The sequence below is a fragment of the Chiloscyllium punctatum genome, chromosome 32 (genome assembly GCF_047496795.1).
Source record: "Chiloscyllium punctatum isolate Juve2018m chromosome 32, sChiPun1.3, whole genome shotgun sequence".
Lineage (NCBI taxonomy): Eukaryota > Metazoa > Chordata > Chondrichthyes > Orectolobiformes > Hemiscylliidae > Chiloscyllium > Chiloscyllium punctatum.
The window spans coordinates 53796385-53808871 of NC_092770.1; the positions used below are offsets into that span (position 1 = coordinate 53796385).

A 12487-nucleotide genomic window follows, 5' to 3' on the forward strand; every position below is an offset into this window, starting at 1 on the left:
GTCCAATGTTTTGTTTATTTACTTGATATGCAACTGAACAGAACTGAACTGCTTTTGTGACAATGTATATGAACAGAGTGATTTTTTTATGAATAAAGTATACTTTTGAAATAAATAAATCTCATTGAATAATGCATTTTTCAGGCTCTCACTGTGGGGCTACTGTGTCATTAAAATGCAGGTTCATGTTTTTCTGACTGTTGCTTCATTCATGAGCTGCTTTCCATTAGAAGGTCCCATATGAGGAATACCTCTTCTGTATAAATGATAATAATATAGATGGTCTGAGAGATTTCACAAACATACATAGTAGGAGCAGAAGTGGGCCATTTAGCCCCTCAAACATGCTCCCCCATTTAATAATAACAGCTTATCTGAATTCCACATTCCCATTTGCCCCCAAGCTTCAGGTTCCTTCCTTAACAAGAATCAAGCTACTTCCATCTTATATATATATTCAATGACTGTGCCCCTCTTGCTTTCCAAAGCAGAGAGTGCCAAAGAAATAGAAACCTCAGAGAAAAAAAATCTTAATCTTTGATCTAAAAGGGCATCCTCTAATTTCAAAACAGCGTCCCCTAGTTTTGAAACAGTCAATAGGGAAACATCCTTCATCACCCTTAAAAAGAAACATTCTTTCTACACCCACCTTATCATGATCATATGTAATTTAATAAAGGAACCCCTCATTTTTTTACACTCCATAAAAGAAAATAAACAAGCCCAATCTGTCTGACAATTCCTCATAAGAGAAGCAGTCAATCTACTAAACCTTTTCTGAACCACCTCCAATATATTTATATCTTTCCTTTAATATGGAGACCAAAACTGCAGACAATAATCAAGATGTGATCTCACCAATGTCTTGCATAACACAACATCCTTATTTTTGTGTTCAATTCCTCTTATGATAAAGGATAGCATTCCATTAACTTTCTTAATTACTTGCTGATCTGCATATCATATTTTGTGGCTCATACACTGGACTATCTTGATCACTTGGCACCTCAGGTTTTTTTTCCACAAGTAACACTCTGCTTTTGTATTTTTTTCTCTGCCAAAGTGTGCATTTGTACATTTTCCCACATTATCCACCACCTGGCAGATTTATGCCATTCCCTTAACAAAATTGCAGACATAAGTATGTATGTCCTCTTCACAACATACTTTCCAATCGATCTTTGTGTTGTTTGCAAATTTAGCGACCATTCCTTTGCTCCTCTCATCAAAATAAAATACAAGTTGTGAAAAGCTGAGTAGAATCTTTAAGACGTCACTCATCTCATCCTGCCAAACAAAAAAAAAGACCCCTTCATGCAAACTCTGTTTTCTGCCATCATGCTGCCACCTAATCTTCTATCCATGGTAGTGTGCTACCCCATACAGCAGAAGCTTCTACTTTGTGAATTAGCTTTTTTATGTGGCACCTTGTCAAATGCCTTCTGGAAGTCCAAATGTGGTTTGTCAACAATCTCAGTTTTATCCACAGCACACATTACTCCTTCAAAGAACTCCAGTAGATTGCTTAAACATAATTTCCCTTTCACAAAACCATGCTGACTCTTCTTGAATACCTTGAGTTTTTACAAGTATTAATGATCAATTTTAATGTGATGGAAATATATGATTTATATATATTTTAATAACATTGAGTTTTGGTATTTTTGTATATTCTATAGGGAAGATAAATTTGTTCACTTCATTTGCCATTTCCTTACTATCTACTAACTTCCCATTTCCATTCACTAGAGGATCAATGTTCCCTTTATTCACTCTTAACCTTCTAAAGCACCTGTAGAAACTCTTGGTATCAATCTTTTCATTCCTAGCTAGCATTCTGTTGTAATCTAATTTCTTCCTCTGATGTGCTTTATATCTTGACTGGCCATCTGTCCTGCTACTCACCTTTGTGCAGTTATATGCATTTCTTTTAGTATGATCGTTTCCTTAACTTAGCCACAGATGGTTGGTCCACCGCTCAGAATTTTCCTTTAAAATAATAATATATTTATTTTGAGTATGTTGAAGGACCCTTTTAAGGGTCTACCACTGCTTCTCTGTTGATTTATTCCCTTGCCTAGTATGCTAATTTACTTTAGCTGCTCAGCGTTCATGTCAGATAGTTGCCCTCATTTAGATTTAAAATACTAGTCTCAGACACACTCTTTTCCCTTTCAATCTGTTGGTAAAATATTGTGCTTGTGTTACCTAAAGATGCCTTTACTCTCAGGTCATGAATTAATCCAGTCTTGTTAAACAATACCAAGTCTAATACAACCTGCTTTCTGATCAGTTCCAGAATGTGCTGCTCTAAAAAGCTATCTTGAAAGCATTATATGACTTCATCTAGACCATCATTCCCAACTTGATGTTTCTGGTTTCTGTGAGACTAAAATCACCAGTGAATATTGACATCCCTTTAACATATCACCCAATATTCCTTTTTTTCAACTTAGTCCTAACATTGTAGTTACTGCTAGATAAACCACATTTAAGTACTTACTTCTCTTGATATCTTCATTTTGCCCAAATCAGTTCTACATGCTGATATCATGAACTAAGGCAGCTCTAACCATTACATTAATGCCAATATTGAGGACGCAATCCTTGTCGTGCGGCAGCCAGGTCTCCATAATGGCCTCAGATCATATTTATTGACTCCAATGTATGTGATTAATTTGTTTTTTTTTTCCAAAATTTATTTATTTTGTTATGGATACTATGCATATTGAGGAACAGAGCCTCCAATTTAATCTTTTTGTTATCTTTGTAACACGTCATTTTGACTATTGTTGCAGTCATGTTTTTTACCACTGGCTGTTTGTTTTCTGTGACACTATCTAGCTCTCCTGCCTTGACCCAGCCCTTGATTTGCTCCATCTACCCAGTTTTGATCTTTCACGCCTTTTTTTTAAACTTTAACATCCTCTGTTCTTCCCTAATTATGTGGTCTGCTAGAATTGCAATCACAGCACTCTTCAGGTTTAGACTGCACTAAGCTTGCCACAAAATATTATATTTAAAATGATTCAAAAATGAAACCTAACATCAACCTTTGCTAGACTTGTTGATAGATGTGGGACTTTCCATTTAGATGTTTTCTCATGACCTGAGCTCCCATGAATGTGTGCATTGCAAATGCTCCTTTTCCATTTAATTTCATTCTTACAGCCATCTAGATACTACACACATATTTGAATTTAGAGAGAATTAGCAGATAAAAGATTCAGTAGGTTTAGGAAAAGTTAAAGTAATATGTTTTATTTTACATGAAAACATGAGGAAACCGAAATCAGTTACAATAATTTATTGGAATTGAAAACAACATTACTCGGAAGGATGTTAGAACCAAGATCTTATTGCACATGGCTTTCACATCTGCAATGAATGAACAGCTGTGTAAATCTTTGTAACATTTAAGCAAAGTTTTTTAGATTAGATTAGATTACTTACAGTGTGGAAACAGGCCCTTCGGCCCAACAAGTCTACACCAACTCGCCGAAGCGCAACCCACCCAGACCCATTCCTCTACATTTACCCCTTCACCTAAGTTATAGCTCATTAACTGAGATAATTTAACCTAATATTTCTTTGTCTCATAAAATTTTCTAACAAAGTATGAAGAGTTCATGCACATTAATGATTTATGCACTTTCCAACAGAAGTTGCTGTGAAACTGAGGTCTACTGGTCAACATAAAGTTCCAAGACAATATCAATATAAGCTGAAGGCTCGAGATAATTCTCTCAACAAAAATTCTCCAAAACCTCTGTGGGGTACTTCCTGAAAAAATCATCCATTTGAGAGAATTTGTTGCAGAATGTAAAAAGAAAACTATGATTTCATTCATGGTTTTTTTTGTGGTCCTTTGGATCATTATTTCCTCGCCATTCTATATAGTTTCCAAAACAGTACTTGATCTGTGTTATTGAGAATGCAGTATACTATCCCTTTTTTTAATGAGCCTCAATTACAGCTCTGGAGCTGTCAACAATATGAAATTCAAGGATTTGGGTTTATTAAAAGCTTCTAAGCTCAGCTATGAGGTCTTCCCACTAAATTACTAACTGCTGCTCAGTTTGCCCAATCAGATAGACATTCAAGATCCCATGATCCTCTTCAATAAAAGCATGGGAGCACTCCCATTGTCTTGGCCACCATTTATTCCTCAACTAATAACACCAAAGCTTGTCTGGTTATGGATTCATTTCTTGTTTATAGTGTATGGACTGGCTGTCCACTTGCTTATATAACAATAGCACTCTGAGGGTTGGTGTGGACTTGTTAGGCCAAATGGCCTATTTCCACACTGTAGGGATTTTATAGTTGCATATGAATAACACTGTGATAACAGGCAAACATAATAAAATCCTTAGTAAACACAATCTCTTTCTTTCTTTCCTTACTTTTTGGAAAGCTTAGCTACCTGAGAACATGTCATTTCCCTGCATGGCACACAATCAAACTAACACTTGAGTGAAGGTTGGATTTCCAGATCTGCCTCTTTATATTGAAGGGGAATGAGGAAGCAGAGCTGGACTAATAAAATTGATTACAAAGCAAAGACAAAAATTGACTTAAAGTGAAAAAGGCAGCTCATTGGACAAGTATAGCCCTGAAAAAGGGTTGTATAAATCTAAGAGCCATTTTGCATTTTAGAAATAGTAACAAAGTCCCTCACCTTTCGTCCTTGCTGAACTTTGGTAACACATCAGCTTTGACAGTGAGTTGGCAGGAAGTTTCTAGTAACGGGGCCCATGCTGATCAGCGAATAATATTTTGTATAGCACACAGAACAAAACACAAATTGCTCATGCAACTGTGGTGATAAATAGAGAGATGACAACCAGAAAGTGTCAGGAAAAACATTTGTTTTCACGCGCAGAGCTTCCTCTGAGCTCCTCACAGTTAATACCAGCCAACGCAACAGCTACCCTGACAGCAGAAGCTTTCCATACTGGTTGCATTGAAAGGTAATCTACTTTTCGCTCTTCTTTCAGTGCTGCAAACCTGAGTGGATCAGCAAATCAGACTGCTGCTCAAACCTTTGCACCCTTTTGCTGCTCCATGGCTTCCTGCATTAGATTTCTAGAGTGGGAACATTTCTCTTAATTAGTCACAGCTAATTAGTGTTCTGGCATAGAAAAGGAGGCAGAAATGTCAGAGGTACAAGGCTACATCTTCTTAATCCTTTGACAATAATTTAGCCCCCTGGGAGGAGCTCAAGCTGTGGTAAGTAGTAACTGACAATAAGGCAAAATTAGGTGGGCAGCAGACCATTAGAAAGGAAGAATGAGAAGCACTATCAGCTCCTGCTGAGCACCAACAGGAGACTAACTACACTGACAGATGAGGTGCCTGTTTAAGTCTGCTGTGTTAATTAGCTGAATTCTACTTTCTCTGCTACATATGGGCAGTTGCAACATGTGGAGTTGTATGTTTTCCTCTTTTTTTCTGATTCATGCCAAATAATAGCTCTGAACCAAAGACATTCTCAGATTTCACAAATTAACCTCCTCTTTGGATTTTCCAATTTGATCTAAAATCCTTTCACCAGGATATAAATTTCTACGAACTGCGTTGAACTGAATTGAAATAATTTCTGCCTGTAGAAATGGCCATTGTGGTGTACAGGAGAAAGATCTGACAAAAAAAAAATGAAAAATGGAGATGATTAATCAATTGCAAAATTATAAATGTAGCTTTGATCTAATTATAAACACTATTGCATCATATGCAGTAAGCCCCTAAATGGGAATTGTTGCTTTAAAGACACTGCAGTACAGATTTTCAACAGCAGTTCACCTAACACTACCGAACAATTCCCTTTTTCATGATCTCTCTATTTTCCTTTCAGATGCTTCTTCAAACATACCTTTTTGTCCAAGCTTTTGCTTAACTGTTAAGATGTATCCTTCTTTGGCTCATTATCAATTTTTGTCTCATTACAATCCTGAGATACACTTGGAATTCTTTATTACAATATAGATGCTATGTAAATACAAGTTGTTGTTAAATCTGTGACAACACTAACTGGGGAATACAAGCAGAAGAGTGAACTGACTATGCACAGCACACCAAAGAGTACAATCAACAACCCTGCTGTTCCATTCATCGGCGCAGCAATCCTTCTGTTTTCAGCATGTGACACTTGTCTAATTATAAAATCATCAAGGCAAACAAACATATTTCCTTCCATAGTATAGTACCATTTAGAACAATATACAATCCAACTTAATAAGCTTCAGATGTTTTGGGGGAGCACTGAATGTATAAAGTACAGACTGAAATCCCAAAAAAAGAAATCTCACTGCGATCAGTCATAATAGACTGTTGAAGCAGGCAACACGTGATGGTTACAGCTGGCATCAAAGAGCACCTCTGCAATTGGATGCATCTACAGTATTAACCAAAAATTGAATAGCATTAATAAAAATAATAGACATTGAGGGGTGATTAATCGGCTTTAATCTTTATTGGTTCGAGGTTTGTTCTTGCAGATTCGGTTATCACCTGGATCCTTACACTGAATTATTGTTGGAAACATCTTTTAAGTGTTGGTTTAATTTTAGTTCCTTACTATTCAATAGAGGTGATGTGGTTAACAGTGAAAGTACTGGTCACTCAGTAAAGGAGTAACTTTTCATGTACAAGCATGGACAGCGAACCTTGGAAATGTCTAAAATCATGTCTGCCTTTAAAGCCTGAACCTTTCCTTACTTAACAGCTACACATTTTCCAAGTGCAGAATAAATGAAACAAATAGCATATTCATTAGCATTTCACAGCCAAATATATAGTTTTTGGAGTGCAATTATTCTTAAGGAAGTAAATGCAGCAAATAATTCTCTCAAGTCAAAGTCCCATAAACAGTGAATGAAAGAATAACTGGATGATCTATTTTGATGGTGTTGATTAGGGGATGAATGTTGATCAGCACACCTGGAACACTTTCTTGGCTATTTTCCTTTTGACTGAGCCAGAATAAATATACGGTAGCTTGTTGAACACATCATCCATATTATTGAATTGTGACAATGAGGTCTACTAGATAACAATCAGGAACAACAACAACAATGTTTAATTTAGACATGTAGAGGCCAATAGCTCCAGCCATAGCTACCTCATCAGTAATCTATTAGCTCAGCACTGGTGAGAGATTGAACCTGGTCCTGTATCATCCAAATTTTGGTCAATAGGTTGGATAGAATACTGAGGATCACTAAAGATGAAGCATGGGGTGCTGGGAGATCAGTGTCTGGTACGGGGCAATTCTGTTTTATGCTTGTCTTTCAAAATTGGAGTTAATAAGAGTTCATTATAATGAACTCAAAAAAACATCAATCATCCTTCATTCTCTTGGAAAACATTCTTCACTTTGGAAATGACTTCAGAGTTATCAAGATCTTAAGGAACAAACACAAGAGAATGCTGCCGCAACACAACAGATTTGGCAGCATCTGTGGAGAGAGTAACAAATAATGTTTTGAGAGCTGGTATGACTCTTCAGTTCTTAACATGTTATATCAAGACTTAAAATATTAACTGTTTCTCTTTCCATAGACACTGCCAAATCTACTGAATTTCTCCAGTAGTCTCCCTGTTTCAGATTCTCAGCATTCACAGCATTTTGCCCTTTTTTGAAGATTATAGGAACAGTGAACTAAAGACTACACCATAAAACTAAGTCGAATCAGTTGAGATGAATCTCATTAAATTTTGAATACAGGTCAGAAACCGACCTCTTGGCCATTGCAAATTTCTCTGCCCTCCCTTCATCAATGTCACTTGACAGCATTCAAGATTTGGAGCATCATAATTTCCTGTGTTCTAGTCATGAATTAATTGCCCAGTACCTATGTAATACTCTAGCACCTTGCAGTAAAGGATTATAATAAATGATTGACATCAAAAATAGTGTACTCTCAATGTGGTTTTGGCTTTCCCTCTTGGATTGGATTTGGTCAACGAGGATACATAGATTTAACCAACCTGATTAGATGTGTTATAACACACCTCTGCAGCAGGTGGGACTTGAATCAGGGCTCCTGACCCAGAGGTAGGGACACTACCATTGTTCACAAGAGCCTGTGATGGTGCACTAGGATGGTTTAACTTTTCATTGTATTTTAATAATACTCATATGGAACAAATCATGAAAATATGAAGAAACCAACAGAAAGTTATGTTTAATCAATATACTGAAAATCACTATGCCTTAAAAGGAAATTGTGTGATTAAAAAAAAAGCAGCATCTCATCAAGAACTCTTACCTCAATAACAAAGGTGAAATCACACATTTCAATGCAAATTATTTTCTAATTGAACTTTTCTTACAATGTAGTGAGGTTCTAGAGGAAAGGATTTTAATTACCTATGCTGTGTGAATCATACATTTAATAAATAAATAAATAATAAATAGGCTGAGGAGTTGCAGATGGCGTTTAATTTGGATTAACGTGAGGTATTGCATTTTGGTAATGCAATTAAGGACTGGACTTATACAATTAATGGTCGGGCCCTTAGCAGTGTTGTAACACAGAGAGACCTAGGGGTTTAGGTATATAATGCCTTGAAATTTGGGACACAGATAAACAGTGTGGTTAAAAAGGCATTTATCATGTTTGCCTTCTTTGCCCAGACCATTGAGTACAGGAGTTGAGACATCATGTTTCAGCTGTACAGGATGATGGTGAGGCCTCTTCTGGAGTACTGTATGCAGTTCTGGTCACCCTATCATAAGAAGGATATAATTAAACTGTAGAGGATTCAGAAAAAAAAAATTACCAGCAAGTTGCCAGAAATGGAGGGTTTGAGCCATAAAAATAGATTTTAAAAACTGTGACCTTTTGCACTGGAGCGTAGGAGGTTGGGGGGTGACATTATTGAGATTTAGAAAATCATGAGGGGTATAGATAAGGTGAATGACAAGTCTCTTTTGCTTAGGGTGGGGGAGTTCAAAACCAGGAGGCATATTTTTAAAGTGAGAGGAGAGTTACTCGAGAGGCAACTTTTTTTAATACAGTGTGGTTGGTGTGTGGAATGAATTGCCAGAGAAAGTGGTGGATGTGGGTACAGTTACAATGGTTAAAAGATGTTTGGACAAATTTATGAACAGGAAAGGTTTAAAGGAATATGGGGTCTAGGCACAGGCAAGTGGGACTTGTTTATTTGGGAACATGGTCAATTAGACTGGGTGGACCAAAGGGTCTGTTTGCATGCTGTATGACTCTGATTTGATGGGTTGTGATATCTGGTTGGCATGGGCACATTGGACAGAAAGGTCTGTTTCTGTGTTGTGCATCTCTATGACTCTATGATTAAAATTTTAAAATAGTTGAAAATACACAGCAAGTGAAATTGCCATTGGCAAACATCCCAACTTGAAAATAATTATTGCATCCTTTAATAGAGTTTCCATGTAAATTATATGAAAATTACAAAGCTCATGACTAATTAAAATCCAGACATGAAGATAATTCACTAAACTGTGCAACCAACACAACTTTCAGAAGCACAAATTGACGAGAAACACCACATGAAGGGCTTTAGAAAGAAACCATTACCTCAAATAGCCTCAAGTACATCATTGAACTTATACCATCCATCCTTTTCTAAAGGTGGAAGAAGGAAAACAATGATTATGGCATGAAAAAGAAATAGCATTGACTTTGTTCACTGGAGCAATGAAGGAATACATACTGGTGGGGCAACCATACTCTGTCCAAAGCAAGAGGATGCGACTGTATATAAAGCGGATTTAAAAAAAAGAATGCAACCCTTAATACATTCAAATTTGTAGTACATTGATGGTTTAGCTTATGCTTATTTTAGATACAATGGGCAGTCATGATCTTTCATTCCGGCAACAAATATCATCACTAATTTCAACTGGCACATAAGTCTATTCAGTTTACACAAGTTAATGAAAATGGCTCATATGATGACCTATGCAAATTCAGATTCTGTTTATTACTTTGGCATGTTTATCTATTCATCCTTCCAACCCCTATCACACATCAGGTGACATGGCCAAGCATACCTCTTAGAATCTTGGTTTATTTTGTGCATCTGTTCCACCAGGCAGAAGTAATGTGGCATTAATCAAGTCCAGTTATAAGAATCCTGCACAGAGTCATAACAAGCCATAATCTGCTGAATTCCAGTTTGGAGTGTCACTCAATGAAGTATTTAATTAAGTATTTGAATGGCATCATTGCCTCTGTGTCAGAAGTTACAGGGGTTGAATCTTATTCTTTGGGTCAGCAGTAAAAAATCTATAGGGCTTTAAATTCAGGGAGATACCAGCGGTGTTCCACAGGGATCAGTATAGGGCCCACTTTTGTTTTTCATTTATGTAAATAATTTGGATTGGAATATAGAAGGCGTGGTTTGAGGATGACACCAACATTGGTGGTATAGTGGACAGTAAAGAAGGTTATCAAAGATTACGAAAGAGATTTTGATCAACTGGGTCAATGCGATGAAGAGTGGGAGGTGGAGTTCAATTTGGATAAATGCGAGGAACTGCATTTTGACAAAACAAACAAGAACAGGAATTATGTCATTAAAAATAAGGCCTTGGGTAGTGTTGTAGAACAGAGAGACCTAGGGGTTCAAGTACATAACTCTTTGAAGTTTGTGCCATATATAGATTGGGTGGTTAAGAAGGCATATGGAATGCTTGCCTTCACTGTTCAGTCCTTTGAGGAGTTGGGATGTTATGTCGAGATTGCACAGGATGTAGGTGATGTCTCTTCTTGAGTGCTATATCCAGTTCTGGTTGCCCTGTTACAGGAAGGATATTATTAAGCTGGAGAGGGTTCAGAAGAGATTTACTAGGATGTTACCAGGTTTTGGTCATGGGGAGAAGCTGGATAGGTTTGGACTTTTTTCACTGGAATGTAGAAGGCCAAGGGGTGACCTTTTAGAGGTTTATAAAATCGTGATGGGTATAGATAAGGTGAATGGCAGATGTCTTTTCTCGAGGGTGGAAGATTTCAAGACTAGGGGGCATATGTTTTAAGATGAGAGGAGAAAAATTTTAAAAGGACATGGGGGCAATTTTGTTTACACTGATAGTGGTTCGTGTGTGGAATGAACATCCAGAGGAAGTCATAGATGCGGGCACAGTTACAATGTTTATAATACATTGAGATAAGTACATGAATAAGAAATGTTTGGAGAGATCTGGGCCAAGCGCAGACAGGTGGGACTAGTTTAGTTTAGGATTATGGTCGGCATGGACTGTTGGACTCAAGGGTCTGTTTCTATAAAAAAAACAGAAGTTTCCGGAAAAGCTCAGCATGTTTGACAGCATCAGTGAAGAGAAATCAGAGTTAACCTTTTGGATCTGGTGACCCCTGAGGAAGGGCCACCGGACTTGAAATGTTAACTCTAATTTCTCTTCATAGATGTATACAACAGGTAGCAGCTTAAAAGGAGCATGCAAATCTTTCTCCTGTTTTCTGAAAGAACAACATAAAGAGTAATGAACAAATAATATACACAATGTTATACCATGAAAACTGGCAAACAATTGATCATAAGAGATTAATCAAAGGCAAAAACAATGGCTATTATCATACTGACTCTGGGCCTTGTTCAAATCAGAAACCCTTTATAAGAAATCACAATGTTTTTGGACCCTTTTCCTTTTTTTATTAATATTGATGAATAGTGAATTGTAATAATGGTGAAATATAGAGTATAGTTTAGAGACAGGACAAAGTTTCTTTAACCTTTTCTGATTCAGTATGTGGATGTACCCACTAGAGAAGGTGCAAAACTTGACCTACTCTTTGGAAATAAGGCAGGGCAGGTGACTGAGTTGTCAGTGGGGGAGCACTTTGGGGCCAACGACCATAATTCTATTAGATTTAAAATAGTGATGGAAAAGGATAGACCAGATCTAAAAGTTGAAGTTCTAAATTGGAGAAAGGCCAATTTTGATGGTATTAGGCAAGAACTTTCAAAAGCTGATTAGGATCAGATGTTTGCAGATAAAGGGACGGCTGGAAAATGGGAAGCCTTCAGAAATGAGATAACGAGAATCCAGAGAAAGTATATTCCTGTTAGGGTGAGAGGAAAGGCTGGCAGGTATAGGGAATGCTGGAAAACTAAAGAAATTGAAGGTTTGGTTAAGAAACAGAAGGAAGCCTATGGAAGGTATAGGCAGGATAAATCGAGTGAATCCTTAGAAGAGTATAAAGGCAGTAGGAGTATACTTAAGAGGGAAATCAGGAGGGCAAAAAGGGGACATGAGATAGCTTTGGCAAATAGGACTAAGGAGAATCCAAAGGGTTTTTACAAATACATTAAGTACAAAAGGGTAACTAGGGAGAGAATAGGGCCCCTCAAAGATCAGCAAGGCGGCCTTTGTGTGGAGCCACAGAAAATGGGGAAGATACTAAATGAGTATTTTGCATCAGTATTTACTGTGGAAAAGGATATGGAAGATATAGACTGTAGGGAAATAGATGATATC

At 37.1% G+C, this 12487-nt stretch overlaps 1 protein-coding gene across 13 annotated transcripts in view; it reads right to left on the minus strand.

The window, feature by feature from the left end:
- LOC140458187 (calcium-dependent secretion activator 2-like) overlaps window positions 1–12487 on the minus strand; it is a 746655-nt gene that overhangs the window by 12908 nt on the left and 721260 nt on the right. For 5 of the 13 annotated variants that reach the window (XM_072552408.1, XM_072552415.1, XM_072552410.1 and 2 more), the window contains one exon: window positions 9567–9614. The exons of the other annotated variants lie outside the window; for them this stretch is intronic. In XM_072552408.1, the coding sequence (XP_072408509.1) occupies window positions 9567–9614 (48 nt within the window). The remainder of the gene's footprint in view (window positions 1–9566; window positions 9615–12487) is intronic. 13 annotated transcript variants of the gene reach the window in all.